General features: G+C 35.3%; 1 protein-coding gene across 1 annotated transcript in view; it reads right to left on the bottom strand.

Moving 5' to 3' along the window:
* LOC150088530 (protein jagged-1b-like) overlaps positions 1-20,028 on the bottom strand; it is a 329,274-nt gene that overhangs the window by 58,060 nt on the left and 251,186 nt on the right. Inside the window, exons 11-13 of the mRNA XM_090370220.1 lie at positions 13,448-13,609; positions 11,414-11,527; positions 3,495-3,608 (exon numbers count right to left, since the gene is read on the bottom strand). Coding sequence (XP_090226346.1) covers positions 3,495-3,608; positions 11,414-11,527; positions 13,448-13,609 — 390 coding nt within the window. The remainder of the gene's footprint in view (positions 1-3,494; positions 3,609-11,413; positions 11,528-13,447; positions 13,610-20,028) is intronic.

Genomic DNA, 20,028 nt, shown 5'->3' on the forward strand with positions numbered 1-20,028 from the left:
TTCACTTTTTTCACATACATGAAAAATTCCTTGTCCCCATTATTTGCTCTCTTATCCAGGGCTTTTTCACATGCAGCCTTAGCCTCCCTAACCTTATATGTGGCATAACTGCAGATCAACTTGTAGCTGTTCTAGACTTCAGTACTTTTTGTCACTCTGTTAAGTATCCCATGCTATCTTTTTTCTGCTCTTTTAAAATGGCTACCTCTGCATTCATCCCTTAGAAACTATGGTCATGCAATATTTTCTGAGTGATATGTATGCATTCATGACTTCTGTGATTTTTGCTTTAAAGATATTCCATAATTCAAATGTATTCGTCCTCACTCTGCAATCTGCCCAATTAATAGATGCCATACAGTGGCTTAAATTGTCATAGTCTCATCTTCTGAAATTAAAACCCATGCCTTTATATATTGCCTTCATCTTTAACTACTGCAATATCTTTCTTCATCTTCCAATTAATGACTGCATGATCATTATCTACTAATGGGATATGTTTTGTTTTGTTTTTTTCTGAAGCTGTATAAGCTTCCTGCATAATTTTTCACTACTAATACCAGGTAATTGGTTAAAAAGAGTTAGAAAGGCTAATCACCCTGCTGCACTTACTTCAGTAAGAAGTTTAATATTTGCTCTTGATAGTAGTTCTAAGGCTTTTGATTGTGTTTACATCATATGGTCTTGTCTATGCAAGCTTCCATCTTATGGCCTTCCTTCAGTTTTTTGAAACTGGGTGCCAGTTTTCTCACTGATCATTCACTGCATGTGATGGTAGATGGCTCTCTATCTTCTAACTCTTCAACCAATGGAGTTCCCCAAGGTTCTGTTCTTTTACTTACTCTTTTTCTTCTGAGTATTAATGACTTTTTCTTGTTAATTGGAAACCCTATCCATAATTCTGTTGATGTTACTATACTACTTTCCAGTTCTGCACAAAGCTAAAACTTTGAATGTCATCTGCCAGATCTTTAAATGCTTATTTCCAGTTAATTCTCCAGTGGGAAAAAAAAAAAAAAAAAACAACATATATAACTTCAGTCCTTCTGTCCCTCAAATTTCTAGACAAGATTGCATATCTGTGCTTATGCCAAGAAAGGTTAAAAGTTGTAAATAGAAAACATAACATAAACCTAACCCTCTAACCTTTCTTGACATAAACATAACACAAATATTGCTTCTTCTGCATATAAAAAACTTGTAATGAGAATGAAAGAGAAAGAAGAACAAAAAATGGAAATTATGGTAGCAGTGGAAAGCCTTAAGGGGAATAAATGATGTCCAATGAAGAACCACCCTGTGAATTTGAACTGATATAGAAGCAGTACTGAGAGTAGCTGAGAGTAATATGAAAAAGACAAAAATAAAATATAATTAAATTTTTATAAAAAATGAATTTTTCAATATACTGTAGATAAGTTCAATTATAACACTGCAAGCAAACAATCAAAAATACACAACTTTGTACTTGTCCCCATCATGCAATTCAGATGATGAGTTAATAAAAGTGAAATATTACTGTGTCAAAATTAATCAAAACAGTGAAACAAGTGTCACATTCGTAATGAGAATCTTATATAAAAGAAAAGAGGAATTATATTTTGATATATCACAAGTATATCTGATTTTTGGGAATTGGCACTGATCTAATTTTTCTTTATATAGTTAGGGAAGGACATTATGTGGTTGTTTTCCATTAAGATTATTACTATATTTAATGCCACTCACATACCACGTAAAATTAATAATATAGTTTATTAAACAATTGCCTAAACCACTATATATTAAGGTGCCATTTCAGGCATCTTGCCAATATCCATCTGTTGGGGGACAGAACAATAGAAAGGGTTACAAATTTGACTATATTACAATATTACAATAACAATTACAAAATTATTAATTAATTGTGAATTTTAAGTCTAAAGTATTAAGTTTGAATTACTGTTGCAACAGAAAACAGATATTAATTTAAGTAAATCCAAATACATAAAGATTAAAATTCTTACTTGCTGATGCTGCCAGAAACCTGATTTGCATCCAGGCAATAGTTGCTGCCAGCAGTTAATTTATAGGTGAGAGATTAAATTCATTAGCCAACAGAATGGTGCCAATTTTTTTATCCTAGATCCGGTGGTTCTTGTGTAGTGGAGGCCTGGGGTGGCCTTTGCTCTCATACTCTGGACATCAGTGTGCAGGCTGATTCTGGGGGTCTGGAGGAAAGGTTGTACATGGGCTGCTCTTCCAGATGTCTAGATTATTTTCTTTTCCTGGTTTTTCATTTCCTCTTCTATTTTTTTTATCGAAAAGGTGGAAATATTGTGGGTTGAATTCAACTCTGTTTTCTGGTGATTGATGAGACACCAAACATTTTTATGAAAAAGGCTTCTTTAAATTTATTTCTATTGTACTGGTTGTCTGCAGAAAGGATTCTAGTGTTGTTGAAATCCCATGTGTCACCACATTGGAATGCATTTAGGGCTGTGTCAGACTTTAGGATTCTTCCATATCGTACATCTTTTTTATGTTTTTTGATTCTGCAGTTTAATCTTCTGTATGATTCTCCTATGTTACTATCCCTACATTATTAATTTCACATGGTATATGAGTGGTATTAAATATAATAATAATCTTAATTTTTATTTCTTATCATAATTAATGTATGAGAATGGATAAACAAATTCAGATGACCTAGTGCTTATTACTATTGTAGCTGAGTGTTCAGTGTATCAGTACAATGTTACTCATGCAATACTTTAAAATTCACATGAACCACAAAATACAGTGATGTTCTTGTATTATTTATCTTGTAAACTTGGCACAACTGTAGGTGAGTGATCAATTACAAGTGAGTTGAGTTGTTTGGTTTTTAGGAGCATTAGCAACTAAGGCCATATTGCTCCAATCAATTAGTTTGATTTTGATTTTTTTTGATTTTGGTAGTTGTTGGCGCATCGGCTTCTGTGGCCACATTGCACCTCCCAAGGTTTTTGCAGTACTTTGATCCAAGCCCGAGGCGGGAATCGAACCCGCGACCTTTGGGTTGCCAGGCAGGTACTTTTTACCCACTCGGCTAGCCCGGTCGGCTCCAATCAATTAGAAGTATAGAGTAATAGTCCTGCCTTTACTTTGTAAATTCCTCTGACCTTACAAGACCATCCCAGAGTATAAAGAGAAAGTTTATTTTAGCAATCATGGAAGGAGGAAGACAATGTGTGTGTGTGTGTGTGTGTGTGTGTGTGTGTGTGTGTGTGTGTGTGTGTGTGTGTGTGTGTGTGTGTGTGTGTGTGTGTGAGAGAGAGAGAGAGAGAGAGAGAGAGAGAGAGAGAGAGAGAGTGCGTGCGCATGTGCGCACGCACATACCTTAACAACAAGAGAAAAGAAATACAGAAAGAAGGAAACATATTTCGCATTTAAGCAGGAATCATAATTTTAATTCTATTGAAAGAATGAAAATTTATAGAACACAAACAGTAAATGAAAATAAAAATACTTACGTAAGTTACAAGTCTTTCCCTTCCAACCATACTTGCATTCACATATGAAATCAGCAATAGCATCTATACATGTTCCATTATTGCGACAGGGATTTGGATTGCATTCATTTTTATCTGTTCAAGAAACAAAGCTAATACAGCATTTCCCTTACATTTCTTCAAAAAAATCAAAAAACAATAACTTAATTCCATAATAGATATTAGTATTAAAAGGAAAAAATATCCACAATTATTCATACTTTTCTGATTGCCAAAAGAGTCAACTAATTTGAAATTAATCAGTCTCAGCTTCTTCCACCTTATCCAGTAATTTATTCCAATCTATAAAATTCTGCATGAGAGCTTACTTCACAAGATCTAGCCTTCTGCTACTCCATAAGATTTACATTTGTGCATTATGACTCTTGTCACTCCTGCCAATATACCTCTCCCATTCTTTTTACTTCAAGATGTTATGCACTTTAGTCAGGACCCTATCTCTTCCCCCTAAGATTCCTAGCTTCCAAGTTTTGCACCTGTACCTTCTAAGCTGTCCCTCACAGGGGCAATGATTAATGCTCCTTGCCAATCACATACTCCATCTTTGAACTCTCTCTAAAAGTTTTTAGAGCTACAAAAGCTACACCACTCTTTAAAAGTTTTTGAGAGAAGTGTAGCTTCCACAGACCTAAATACAATATTTTAATTGTAGTCTTAACATAATCTTATATAGAGGAATAATGATATCCATTTCCCCACTTGCAAAGGTTTAATAAATCACTGATAGGACACCATGTGCCTTTCTGTCTACCTGTTCACTGCAGGGTAAACATCATGTTTGATTACATCATAATGATTCTTAATGCCTGAAGAATTGCTGCTGAGAAACAGATCAAGAGTACTGCTTCTTCTTGTTGCCTCTCTAACATGCTGCTGTAGGAAACAGTCATTCAATAAATCCACAAAAGTTTTGATAGTGTGTGTGAGTGACAAACTCACAAGTTCCAATATCAATACTTCATAGTGGATTTACTGGTCCACTCTATTTCTTTGTCATTAAGCCTATAACACATTCCTGCTCTCATTTTCATTTTCTCAGTGGTTATGTCACACCAAACTGACTGAACATTGCATTGGCTACCCAATTTGACTGGATGCTGCCTTAGATTTAATATGCTTCTTAACTAAGAGCATAACCCCTCTCCCCTCCTTCCTATCTTTCTTGTCTATAAAAATTGTACTCCCCATATTCAAATTCTGCACCCCTTACATCTGAGTGACACCACGTGGTCCGATATCCCTACAATATCTACATTTTATGACTTAATCAGTACTTCAAATTAATGAAATTTATTTACTATGCTCCTAGCATTAGTGTACATACAAGTACAGATGTATCTGTTCTTACTCTTAAATACAGCCCATGTATTTACTTGTTTCATTATGACCCACAGCAGACCTTGAAATCCCTGACACCTTGCTTTCCAGGCTGTGGTATATTCCAATAGAATCAGTGCAAGAATCACTACCACCTCTGCCTGCAACTCTAGTTAATCTATTAGTCTGTGTATTCTTTCAAGCTATCAGTTTTCTGATCCACAAAAACACTGACTCAAAGCATCAGCAAATATTCTTGCACTCCTTCGATTGAAATGTATCTCGTCACTGTAAAAACAGTCTCCCCCTGTTAACAAGCAGACAACACTGTAAAAACAGTCTCCCCCTGTTAACAAGCAGACAACACTATAAAAACAGTCTCCCCCTGTTAACAAGCAGACAACACTGTAAAAAATTCTACCCAATGAGTCTTGCACAGTATCTCCAAAACTGAATTGATTGATAAGGCCCTCAACATGTACTCCCTCCTATCACATCTGAGCAGAATTGCGGACACTTTCAAATTTAATCCTAAATAAACTCGTGGCTATTTCTATCATGAATTTATTTAGGATTTCACAACATTTCCCTGTATTTCTTAAATAAATCTTCAGATCTCCTACTCTTAGTATCATTAGTGTCAATGTGTATCAATGTGTCAACGTGCCAATATCAGCTTTCATGCTCTAAAAGATGATACATTTCAATAATGTCATCTTATCTTGCCCCCCCCACCCCCTTGCAGACATACTGTGGTCCTATTTCACCTATCTTTTTTGCACAAGATATTATATTTCCCATTTCCCTGACAATAAATAAATAAATTTTCTGTTTATACTCCGGGACGACCAAACGGTCAGAGGAGTTTACAGGATACACAGAATGCAAGAAACAGCACAGTATTCAGCAGTCACGGGCTTGAACCCCGGTCACTCAAGGCACGTGTACTTATGCACCTGCATGCCTGATCACTAGGCTACGGCACCGAGAGTAACTACCTCCTGTGGGACCAGTGCATTCTGCCTTGGGGAGTGCTGCTGTATTGCTGAATGCACAAGTGTAAGCTCTGGCATTCAGTTGGGCAGCTGAGAGCTTCACGAGTCTCCCATTTTAATTCCTTCTAGGGCATCTACCCTGTTCTTCAAGCTCTCATAAATTTCCATCAGAATGCTGAGTTCACACCTAATTTCCTCACACATTTTACACTAAACACACAAAGACATCCTCCTTGGCTGTTCATGTCCTGTTCAGATAGTCTGCAAACATTTCATAAGTAGCACATTTCATAAGACCATGAATCATAGGGAAACCATTCCATTCAGTTCTCCCCAGTCACCTTCCCACTACTTTGAGTCTACTTGCTTTGTGCTCTAGTCTGAGGCATGATTTCTGTTTAAATTTAATTTAATTTGAGAATACTACACTAAACTGACAGATATATAAATTACACTAAGAAGTTTATGTTATATGCATTACACTATACTATTATGTTTGTAGAGTTTTAAATTACTATAGTCTTATTAGAAATAAAATTTCTTACCTAAAACAACAAATATATGCCAACCTATGTGATTAAAACCTTTGAGCTACTTATTTACTACAATTAAAACCCTACAATTCCACAATTAGTTATACAACATTTGGGCCAAGTGATTGATACAAAAGCTTTGTGAATATTAAGTGGTAACTTACAAAATCTCTAGCTAAATTTAAAAATAAGCAAACAAACATGATTAGGACTATTAAACTATTTACTGACTAACACAATTTAATATCATGCACAAAAAAGGCAGTAGCATGTGAGTGTATCAAACTATTTTACTGTTAATGAAATCATCATTAAGCTCAAATGATTCCTGCAGACTGGAGAAACACTCTGCATTTGATTCAGACTAACTTTCATATGATATTGAGCTTATTTTATCTAGATAAATTCCCCACTATCTGGGTATCTCTGAGTTCCTTGCTAGGGGTCTACATAATTGTCACATTTAGTAATAGTAATAGAGGGATGTGATGCAAGAAAGAAAGTGTATAAGCTTATGTAGCAACAGCCAAAAAAAACAAACAATTTCACACAACCATTCCCTCTAAAAGTTTGTCAAGTTTAAACTATCAACTTCCACAATGACAGATGGAAGTTTATTCTGGCAATTAACCACCCGCTGGCTAAAGGCAAATTTCCACACATCTGTTCTACAACTGTCTTTCCTCAATTTGAATTTATGCCCCTTCAGATTCATAATCTGAGCAAGCAGGAGAATCCCATCAGAATTCAGCATACTCAACATGTTCAAGGCCTTATACACCTCAATCAAATCACCTCGCAGGTGCCTAGCCTCCAGCTGCTACAATTTGCAGAACCTAAGCCTTTCCTGGTAAGAGGACCTCTTCTTTCCCCTTACCAATCTTGTTGCCCTTCTCTGTACAAGCTCAAGCAACTCTACATCCTTCCTAAAATGAGGCCTTCAGACCTGTACGCAGTACTCAAGGCATGGCCTGACCATTGCCTTATACAGAGGGACAATCACCTCCTTTTCCCTGCTAGCAAAATTCCTATATATCATTGACAAAACCCCATGACCTGCCCTTGCAGCCTGTCTGCATTGCTCAGAAAACTTCATATCTGACTGCACAATTACGCCCAGGTCTTTTTCATTTTCTACCACCTTAAGTGTTGTACCACACAGTTGGTACGTTTCTCTGGGGTTACTTCTAACCATATGCAGTACTTTGCATTTGTTAATGTTAAACTTCAGTTGCCACTTCTGAGCCTATCTACCCAAATTTTCTAGATCCTGTTGCAGTAGCGCACTGTCATTAACAACCCTGCCAACCTTTATATCATCTGCAAATTTTGACACTAAGCCTGATATACCGTATTTCCCCATGTATAAGACGCACCTTAATTTTGGGGCCCAAAATTTGAAAAAAAATGTATTACATAAAGTTATTGAACTCAAGTTTTATTCGTCATAAAATTCATGCAACTCCTCATAACTTGAATTCAGCACTATACGAAAATCTTTTCTGAGCAGAACATGGCAAAACGTAACCTAATATACCAGTAACAAGTGCGAAACAATGAGCGCAAAGACAATAAGCGCGAAAAGGCGGGAAATGCAAGTAAAAAAATCTACAACCACTGTATAACATGCACCCAGTTGTTAGACCCCAAATTTTTCGAAAAAAGGTGCGTCTTATACATGGGGAAATACGGTACTTTCATCAATATCCTTGATAAATATACAAAACAACAATGGGCCCAATGCTGAACCCTGAGACTCCACTAATAACAGTAGTCCACAAAGAGCAGTGTCCACTGATTACCACTCTCTGTCTTCTCCCACTCAACCACTCTTTTATCCATTGTAGCAACTTACCTTTAATACCATACTGCTCTAATTTGTACAGTAATCTTCCTTGTGCAACAATGCCAAAAGCTCACCTGAAATCCAAGTATATGATATCATATACTTTCCCTTAATAAACCCATGCTGTGTCTGAATTATTGCTGCAGTCTTGTCTAGATTATCCTGCAATGCATCTTTAACCATTGACTGCATCATTTTCATCATCAGAACAGAAGTTAAACTAACTGGTCTGTAATTACTCTCTGTAATTTAAGGAATACAACTCTATGGCAATAAACTCCAGTCTGTTGTTTCTTAGGTGAAGTCATCTATTGCTTTACTCTTAGCAGGATGGCTCTGCTTATCACATTATATGCACAGATTGTGAAGTATGCTACAATTGGCAAAACAGCTAGAAGGCTAGAAAACCATACTGTGAGCAGCACAATCCTGATCCCTGCCAGGACGTCAAGGTTACTGACTACTTGTGTGATTTCTGCCAGCATTCATGGCTTAAAGCACTTCATATGTTCATTATGAATCGTAGTAAAGGGACCCACATCCATCTGATTATGGAGTCTGCAACTTTGCAATTGATAAGTGTTAGCATATCTCTTGTATGTGTTGTTTTATATTGCCAGGTCTGATTAGCTTCTTCCTCTTTCTTTCCTTACTTTTCCCCTTCCTCCTTTTTTTCCAAACACTATTGCTCCCAGTCACCCCTGTCTTATGACAGCATTAGCATTAGTAGAGGCATTTGATGCAAGAAAGCAAGCTTATGCAGCATCAGCCAAAAAAAAGAAAAAACCACTTCCACTTCACCCCTCTGTACCTGTCCAGCTGAGCCTTAAACTTATTTAGGCTATCAACTTCCACGACAAGGGATGGAAGTCTGTTCCACCAACCAACCACCCGCTGGCTAAAGGCAAATTTCCGCACGTCTATCCTACATCTGTCTTTCCTCAATTTGAATTTATGCCCTCTCAGGTGATTATTCTGAGCAAGAGGAAGAATCCCATCAGCATTGAGCATGCTCAAACCATTCAAGGCTTTATATACCTCTATCAGATCACCTCGCTGGTGCCTACTCTCCAGACACTGTAATTTGCAAAACTTAAGCCTTTCTTCGTAAGAGCACCCCTTTGTTCCATTCACTAATCTTGTTGCTCTTCTCTGTACTCGTTCCAGCAGCTCTACATCCTTCTTGAAATGAGGCCTCCAGACCTGTATACAGTACTCTAGGTGTGGCCTGACCATTGCCTTATACAAGGGAATAATCACCTCCTTATCCCTGCTAGAAAAATTCCTATATATCATTGAAAAGACACCATGAGCTACTCTTGCAGCCCGTCTACACTGCTCAGAGAACTTCATATCTGCCTGCACAACCACCCCCAGGTCCCTTTCATTCTCTACCACTGTCAGTGTAGTACCACCGAGCTGATACGTTGTTCTAGGGTTGCTGTTTCCCATATGCAGTACTTTACATTTGTCAATGTTAAACTTCATTTGCCACCTCTCAGCCCACCCGCTCAACCTTTCCAGATCCTGTTGCAGCAGCATAGTGTCAGTAGTGTCCTTGACAACTCTGCCAACCTTTATCGTCTGCAAACTTGGACATTAAGCTTGATATACGATCATCAATATCATTTATAAATACAGAAAACAATAATGGACCCAACACTGAACCCTGAAGGACTCCACTGATAACATTAGTCCGTGATGAGCAGTGTCCATTGATTCCCACTCTCTGTCTTCACCCCCTCAACCACCCCTTTATCCATAGCAGCAATTTGCATCCAATGCCACACTGCTCCAATTTGTGCAGCAGTCTTCCATGTGCAACAGTATCAAAAACCTTTCTAAGATCCAAGTATATAATATCAAAGTTATTCCCTGCATCCAGTTCTTTTGTGACTGCATCATAGTATCCAATCAAATTGGTCAGGCAAGACTTTCCCTTAACAAAACCATGCTGTGTCCGAGCTATAACTGAAGTCTTGTCTAGATGATCCTGCAGTGCTTCTTTAACCAGTACCTCCATTAATTTTCCTGGAACAGAAGTTAAACTCACAGGCCTATAATTACTGTCACATGACCCTTCTGCCATTTAAGCTACTGTATGCCATTTGCTCATCTAAAGTGATAGAGGGGGAAATTTAACTAAAAAGATATTAGCCATTTTATTTTGATTTTAATGCTTTTATTTATTGGCTTTTACTTTCATTTGATTTGTCTTTTATCTGTTATTCTACTTTAGTATTTTATTTATACCTATATATACACTATTTATTTTATTTCATTAAAGTTTTGATTTTAATACTCGTGTTTGTCAGTTGTTGAAAGAGATCGTTTATGAACTACTGTGTAATTTCTCACTAACTGATGCCTCTAGACTCTTTCAGATAATTATGTACGGGGTTGTTACTCAGAAAAAAGTTAAATATCACAAGGGGCAATTTATTATAATTAGACAGTTCATATAAAACTGAATAATTTTTATTTTTCATCCAACAATTCCTTTTTTATCTCATGTTGGTGCTGAGTTATAACATTTGAAATAATTGCTATTTCTTCATGAAGTCCATTCTTGAGGCCAAAAACTATTACTAATTTAAACTGCTTAGGGATAATAGCTTTCCACCAACAAAACAGAGTATCTCTTTCATAAAGTTAAATGAAGGAGATACTCTGTTTTTTTGATGAGAAACTTTTTTTTTTTTTTGTAGTTGTTGGCACATAGGCTTCTGTGGCCATAATGCACCTCCCAAGGTTTTTTCAGTACTTTTATCCAAGCCCTAGGCAGCAATCGAACCCGCGACCTTTGGGTTGCCAGGCAGGCACTTTACCCACCCAGCTAGCTCGGCCGGCTTGATGAGAAACTGTTTACATTTATAGTTATGATGTTGTCTCTTAGCTGGTGTGGCTGACTACCTATATTTATTTTGTGTATTGGCAATTTGTGCTTACCATATGCAGAAGAAATGTGAACTTTTTTTTACTAAGAAATTTAATTGATTTTCATTTTATCAGTTCTCCACTTATGAAAATTCCTGGCAAGATCCCTTATTACAATCATGGTATTGATATCACTAATTTTATTTATTGACTACCAGTGTTCATAGCAGTTTGTATCAATTGTTCATAACAATTTCAACTGATTGTAATAACTATGAAAAATTCAACTATGTTAAGTGTAAAACAACTTACTGATTTGACAAATTTCACCATCCCATCCTTCTCGACATACACATTGAAAGGTATTGGCACCATCTAAACAGGTTCCTCCATTCTTACAAGGTGTTGATGCACAATCATTAATATCTGAAACAGAATTGAATACATAAATAAACAAGAAACATATAAAAATAAATAGTAAACTTTATATATAGGCATCTGTCTGCTCAAGGATTAAAAGGAATAATATTTTAAGAAATTTTAAGTTTATTTCTTAATTAATAAAATAATAACATTAATACACCCCAAAGTTACTGTAAGAAAGATCCTTGTATGAGGGTTCAAGTAAAACATATTAAGTGCATGACATTTAAACCAACACGTTGACATACTAGTTCTTAATATGACTTGCTTCATTTCATTTGCTTTTTGCTACAGCTGTGTGTAATTCTTTGCATGGCATTTCAAATAAACAATGCATCCAAAATGAATCAGCATACAATAATTCATTAATACAATAAATGCTGAAGAGCAAGAACCACAAAAAATTCATAACAGAATGTTAGCCATATATGGTGTGTTATTGCTATTAAAAAAACAGCTATTATAGCATGACAGTTTCAAGAAGGAAGAGACAGGACACATGATTGAACAGCCCCCAAACAATGATAAGGTTGAATGTCTGGAAATTGCACTACGTAAAACCAGGGATGTGGTTTTAGAGGAGACTCCTGGTGCCACTTGACAATAAACGCTATAAGGAATACTAAGTGCATAATGGTTAAAGAACTTTCACAACTTGTGAACATAAACATAGGAAATATCTATTCCACTATTCATGATGTTGGTTTGTTTCATATCACAGCTCAGTGGATTCCAAGTTGCTAAAAGAAGAACAGAAGAACCCATGAATAATAGAATCTGTTAAAGCATTGTGGCAGGAGATGGTCCTTGAAATGGCATTCTGAAGCATAGGCATATGTTTTTCAGTTACCAAGAGAAAAAAAACATTGATCCCAGATTTCTGCTGTAAAAGTTACAGTAATGGTTTTTTTTTTTTTTGACCATCATGGTCTTTTACTATTAAACTTTAAGGAACCTAAGGTCAAAATTGACTCAAAATGGTACTATAACTTTGAACTGCCTATGCCTAAGCATCAAATACAGCCACATGCTAAAGCACGGGGCCTGTGTTATCGTGAATCATCTGCTTCATGATAACATAAGCCCCTTGTTTTCAACTTAATTCAGGTCCTTGATTTAAAAAAAAAGTACTGGGTGACACTTAAAGAAACTAGAAAATGCAATGGTATTATTTCTCATAGTATAAAAACTTTTAAAGCATTAAAATAACCAACTTCTGTCACACTAACAGTTGCCATCGAACATAATGGTGTTTTTTTTATGATCTCATGACACTTGAAAACTTTGTATGCCTTCAAAATCTTCAAGTGTGTCATGAAGACTTTGTATGCCTTGATGCACAGTCCTCATCAAAAGAACATTTTCAATTTGGACACCAAAGTCAAAATAGCTGTCAAAGAATGCCTCCATCAACAGCTGAAAGAATATTGTGAAGAAGAAAGATAGAGATTAGTGAGGCAATGGGAAACATCTAAACGATTAAGGGAGCTTCTTTTTTTTTATTTTTTTTTTAAAAAGCTCAACATGTTTTAAACAACCCTTGTATTATGTAGTTGAAATTTCAAAATAAAAATAATTTTAAGTACTGTAACTTAAAAGGGAACAAAGTGAGACAATAAGACTTTATGGGATAAAACAAATTAAAAGTTCAATTTTCTCTTCCTATAGCTGAAAGCTACAGTGAAATTATTATGAAAGTTAATAAGGGCAGTATACTGCTTAGAAAGAATCTATTGTATAGTTTAAGTTCCTATACAAAGAAACTAGGAATGGTTTAATTTTGTAATCAAATCTAAAAATATCAGTTACAACTGCTTTTACATTTTTGCAAACAATTTACATATACACTGTCTGAGGTGTCCTCCCTCCCAAAAACAAACAGATATAAAAAAGAAAAGATATAATATATGAAAATTCACTTACTTTCATGACAATAACGTCCTGTATAACCTGGATCACAAACACAATTAAAACCACCTGATGGCTCACTTATACATTTTCCACGCTCTCCGCATATCCCAGAGGCTAGCAGTTTGACACCTGAACTGGTATTGGCAGGCATAGCAACAGTGCAGCTGTCCACAGCTGTATTAATTTAAAACAGTATAAATGGGTTTTTACATAGCAAAGCATATGATGTTTAAAATATGGAAATTGATTATATATATATATATATATATATATATATATATATATATAGAATAATAGAATAGAAGTAATAGGTACAGGAGTGGTAATAAGAGAAATATATGATGGAATATAGACCTGGGATATAGAAACAGAGGCTTTACTTTTTTGCTGCATTTTGATTGCTGGCCCTCGTTAACGACGTTGAAATCATCTAAAGTACAGCACTAAGTACTTATAATATTTTTGACTTTTGCTGCAGGTTCGAATTATGTTATTTTATGACTGCCTTTCTATGTTATTTAACCCATTGGTTGATTACACTACCTGCTGTTCTCTCCACACTAAATGTGTTCACTCCACACTAAATGTTTTCAACAAACATTTATATATATATATATAGTAATTCTAAATTGTAAGGAGAAGGGCTTTCTACAACTTAAGCTACATTTTATGTGGTAGGTATAATAGAAGGTATAATACCATGGTTTAATATTTAATCAAAATATTAATACAGAAGATGCAATAAACTGTTATAGTAGTATATTTATACTTACTCTAATTTTATTTCAATTTTTTTATTAAAAGTGCAACTTTTAAGTTTATATTGGTTTCTTAAAGAATTTATCCCATTTATTCTTTTTTAATGTCAGCACGTGTGGGAAATGGATGGTAGCAATTCCTGTGTTTTTCATAGCAATTTCTCACACAGAAATAATAGTCTTAGCCACTGAGATCTTGACTACCTTAAAAATAAATCAACATTTGCTTTGGTAATAATAAAATCTGTTTGTCTGCTGTAATGACTTTCAGAAGCCAAGTTTATGGCTTCTTTCAAAAGCAATATTATTTTGCTTTAACAGCAATCAATCCTTCTGTGCAAAGTGTCTTATATTGAGTAGGATGAAGCTCTGTGTGAAATCAACCTCCATGTTTGTGATATTTGTTCTGACCTGACACATGCCAATGTTTAAAGAATTTGATATAAATATATAAATTTTGTTTATACTTTGGAACGTCAACAAAAGTCAGACGAATTCACAAAACAGAGCAAATATAAAAATATTACATCATATTTAGTAGTCATGCAGGCTTGAACCATGGTCATTCAAAGCAGATGTCCTTTTGTACCCTTGGGCTTGACTACTCAGCTATGGAGGGATTTATTATCATATTCACTAGGAGAGCAAACAGCAAAGTAAACTCTAAGAGAAAATGCTTTTAAATTGGTTTGCTATTTTAAAGGATGTTGTGCTGAGAAAGTGAAATAAATTTTCTAAAGAAAAGGATAGTGTCCTTTTCTATAAAAAAAAAATAATTTTGCAGTTATGAACATTTTATTTTTAACATGGCTACATATGAAAGTAGTTCTTTAGAAGAAAAGTAATGCCAAGACTGAAAGAGGAAACCTATTTTTAAATCTAGAGAAATTAATATTTATGATGTGTTATGACAAGAGAAAATAGAAGTCAGGGTAATCCCTAATAGAGATTAGCCTGACCTTGTCTAGAAATCTTAGTGTCATTGAAGATAAGTATAGGAGCAGAAGAATCCTTTTTGTAAGATATAAGACAGGATGGAGTTTTAGAACTATTGAAATCAACTAAATTATAATTGCACTACTGGAGAGTTACCTGGAGATCAGCATTTAAGGAATTGATAGTGGATATTCGAGAAGTTTAAGTTGTTTGTGTAGGGAAAGGTGTCTCAAACTGGAAGGCGGAATGCAATATGCCATCATCAGTAAACCTATGGATAGGATTTCCAGTAAATGGAAGGTCATTAACATACAAGAGAAAAAGAGTGGGAGAAAGAACTGAACCTTGGGAAACACCTGCATTAGTGGAGAAGTTAGAAGAGAGAGAGAGAACTCTCTATCATCATCCACAGTGAGTGGTCAGGGAGAAAACTGAATAACCAATTACAAACAACAGCTGTAAAACCATAAGATGGAAGCTTATTTAGAAGACCTTTATGCCAAAAGCCTTTGAAAGGTCAACAACAACTGTCTGAGTTTCACCAAACTTTTCCACTGAATTTTTCTACGGATGAGTAACATAAGCCTGTATATCACCAGTGGATTGACATTGACAGAATAACACTTTGGCCATAGGCACAAAATCTTTGTACCCAATTCCCTTGCGATTTTATAAAGTGATGAGCATGGTTTTGTTTTTTGACCTTTCCTAATGAACTGTTTTGGTTTTGGGAGAGTTTGCCAACTTCCACTCTGCACTGGTTGCTTTATTGTGGGGTCATACTGAAAACATCACATCTCATCACCCATTGATCGAATTCAGGAAGTTGAGTTTTATTTTAGTGGTGGCTTCAATGAGTTCTCTGTGGTGTTCAACTCATGCTTCTTGTTGACTGTCTGTTAATGAATATGGAACAAACTGCACACACACATACCTTCATTTTCTTCAAGTCCTCTTGAGTTATTATTTGTTGAATGGTTTTCTTATTAATGCACAGATAAATCTTCTGCAATCATTCAGAGCACTGAACCTCAGTCTTTGGTAATGATTTCCTGTGCCTTTTCAATCAACTCTGGCATGCAAACCTTTTTTGCTGGGCCAAGCAAAAATGGCACAGGTCAACCTCAAAAATGTACTGAAAGAATATTAAAATTCATATTTACATCACGCTGATAGCCATTTTAATTATTATTTATTATTATTATTTATTTGGTGCATGTCATGCACCATTTCAGCAGGTTCTAGGTTAACATTGGAAAATGCATCTGGGTGGAAGTAATCCTAGAGTAACGTACTACTTGAGTTGCATCAAATTCTACAAATCAGCCTGTGAATGCACTTTTAAAGACATAAAAGGCATTATATTTGGTGCAATATGGCCTTAGATGATAAATCACTATATAAATCACATTAGCAACAGCATAAAATCCAAAATAGTTGTAATAAAAAAGCCTTGGGAATAAATATGAAATCTAATACGAAGTTCCCTGAACAAATGTAGCTAGGCTACTACAACAGCTTGTGGGATTCTGTCCATAATATATAGCAACTTTGTCAGTGGAGATATAGAAGTAATTATTACACTGCAATGGTTAGTACTAGCCAAGTGGAAAGAAGTGATTCGGCCACACACTGAATATTGACACAAATTTTGAGACTCTATTTTTAGGAGAGATGGGACCTGTTGGAGGGGGAAAGGGAGAGAGTACCGAGATGGATGATAAGATTGGTTACAGAGAGAGGGGAGGTAAGGAGGGAAGGAGACTTGAGTTCTGTAAGTAATGGTGCATGGAAGCCAGCCATTTGTGGGGTGACCTGATCAAGGTGTTTAAGGTTTTAATTAAAGTTGGGTAAACTAAATGCTGAGGGCATCTTTACACTTGGTAATGTGCCATACACAAGAGGGCAAAAATTTAAATTGAGAGGAGATACTATGAGACAAATATTTAAAATTTCTCATTGGTAAAAGGGCAATTGACTGATGGCTCCTGCTAGATAAATCCACTCTGCAATCCAAGTAAAAGTGTGACAACCTTAAAATAATTGAGAGCGGTGTTCCTTATATTGAATTGTATTCAATATTTGGAATATACTGTTGTAAGCTTTCTTCATTCCAACAGAATGAGATGAAATTATTGAAGGCTTTGTGTAAGTAATAAAACTGCCTTTAAACTTACTTTAGATGAATCAGTAAATAGCCAATAATCTTCAGCTTTGTGTTCAAATTACAATTCTTTCATCAGTCCATTTACATCTAGGGCACATACAAAGGGAATCTCCATACACAATAAAATATCAAAAAATTTTAGAAACATCAACAATTTCATGAAATTTTGTATTTGGGTTTGTTAAAAATATTTGTCAAGCTAAACCAAATTTCATTAAATTGGATGAATAGAAACCCAGAAATTATTTCTTTTTTTCATACAAATTGTATGGAAAAAAGAAATTTATAGATTAAATGTAGTTTTAATGAAGTATTGTCAGCTTTAGACAGTCCATGCACACTTTGCATGTATTGTTATGCAAGGCTCATTCGAGTGATATCACTTGTGAAAAGATACATATATTCAGAGAGAGAGAGAGAGAGAGAGAGAGAGAGAGAGAGAGAGAGAGAGAGAGAGAGAGAGAGAGAGAGAGAAAGACTTTAAAAAAAAAAAGAGCAATATAGGAGGAGATTAATAGATATTATACAAGAATTACAACAATTAAACTAAAGGGCTAAGTTTAGAGAACATAATAGAACACTTAATAAACCTATAGACCTATCTTTATAGAACACCTAATAAAACTATAAGGTTTTATTAAATGTTCTATACTTTTTTCATTTCTATAAATCACAGAAAATGAAAAAAAAAATCATTTAATTTAAGAAAAAAATTGAATGCACCTGAAATGTAACACATCACACTAAGTTGTTTATATTCCTTTCTGAATTCAGAAATCCTTGTACAATAAGCTAGCAAATTCCACCCTTGCAGTTTTGATCCTAAAAGTTCTACCTAATGCTTTGATAGACTTAAATCACATACTAGATCATTAAACTCACTTTGTTCAATTGGGTGTGGTTCTTTTCTATACTCTGTGGACTATAACTTGGATCTTCCATTGGGTCTTCTTCAGAAGTAGTTGGTGGTACAAGAAAGAGTAAAGCTTTTCCATGTAAGACAGGTTTTATCACAGAAGTAATATTTTGATATTCTATTTTATTTTTGCTCCTCATCAAAAAAACCTGAAATTTTTTAAGAGAAATAACAGTCTTCTTTACTGCTGATCGGCTCACGCCATGCCATACCATACCATACCATACCATACCACAGAACAGCAAATTGCATGTTCTTCTTTCCATTCATTCTTTCAATACAGTTTACATACATCCAGCACGCAGCTTCTGTCTTTATCTCCAATGTTGTTGTTATTTGGTTTTTAGGAGCATTAGCAACTAAGGCCATATTGCTCCGGGATATGCGGTGGTCATTCCTTGACCTTTCCGCATACTCCGTATTTGGTGGTGACGGGCTCGAACCCCGGTCTAATCAAGAAGTATGTGCTACGCACTGCTGCTCCTTCCCACCTGGCTACGGAGGCGCCCTTTTATCTCCAAAGTGGCACCCCAAGTACAGATAATAAGCATGTTTAACTATTTTTGTTATAGACCAATAATGTGATTTTAGTGTAAACTATCTACATACAGTATATAACAAAAATTGTCTGGCAAATTCATAGCCATGATGCCATCTTTCCATATTATTTATTAGAAAACAATTATGTACAACTTATACAAAGAGCAACAAAAATAATAAAATATATGACTGGTCTCAAACACATGCAGAGATGATAACTGATGACTAACCTGAACGTACCTGTTGCAACAAATTCTCATAATAGATGACTCATAATTATAAGTCATCCCTTCAACTCTTCCGTTTCAACTAAATTCAGTAACACATATATCTAATATAAATCAGTCATTGTTTTTTTTAAACTGTAACATGTAAAACTTACAGATATCCAGATTCAGAGACAGCATATCAAGAAATAGAATAGAATAGAATAATATCAAAAGATAGTTCCTTTTATGTTACAAAAGCCTTGTTGACTAGTGTAATCAGTAAATTCAGTTGTAATCGGTAAGTGTAATTGGTTTTAATTTACATATTGGTTTTAATTTCACTTATATAAATTAAGTGAAAATATCTGAGTTTACATTCAAGGACTTTTAACCTATAAGATCCATATGTTTATATACATATCAAACATGCTTCACAATTCAGGCTACAGCTTTTAAATGCTACAGTTGGTCCAGTAATGACTCTGCCTACTGAATGAAAAGATTTGGTTCAAACTTGGTCAAAAAATAAGTGCTCGGGTGGAGATTACATTCTGGGTGTGAAAGAAAAAGGAATTATAGATCTTTCTGAGATGGTTAGGAAAAAACTGCACATACATGAATCATGATATTAATTAAGCTCTCAGTGATGAAGTTCAAAGTGTTGATTCTGACGGACCTGATATTCAAGTCACAGCAGCCTCCTCTGAGGTTTTCAGTCTATGACATCTAAATCCTCACCTTTATGCTGAAAGAGACCAGCTGCAATTGTTAACCAATGTAAGCGGGAATCATGATGTGCCATCTATACCTCACAAAGGTGGCACACAATAGCCTTAGATGCTGATGCACCATAAAACAAAGGCAAGTAGATTTATATATTTTCTAATTTGAGGCTATTTTTTTTATTTAAAAGGAATAACAACTAGAATGTATTGTGGTATAAAGCAACTGCTTACATGCACCTAATTGACAAGAGTTGACACAGGCTCTGCCAAAGTTTATGGTCCCCAGACTGGCATTTCTCAACCTGTGGGATATTATGTTGTAAAAAAAAGATTGAAAAATGC

This window comes from Mastigoproctus giganteus, chromosome 3 (assembly GCF_048544385.1).
Source record: "Mastigoproctus giganteus isolate SK-2022 chromosome 3, ASM4854438v1, whole genome shotgun sequence".
NCBI lineage: Eukaryota > Metazoa > Arthropoda > Arachnida > Uropygi > Thelyphonidae > Mastigoproctus > Mastigoproctus giganteus.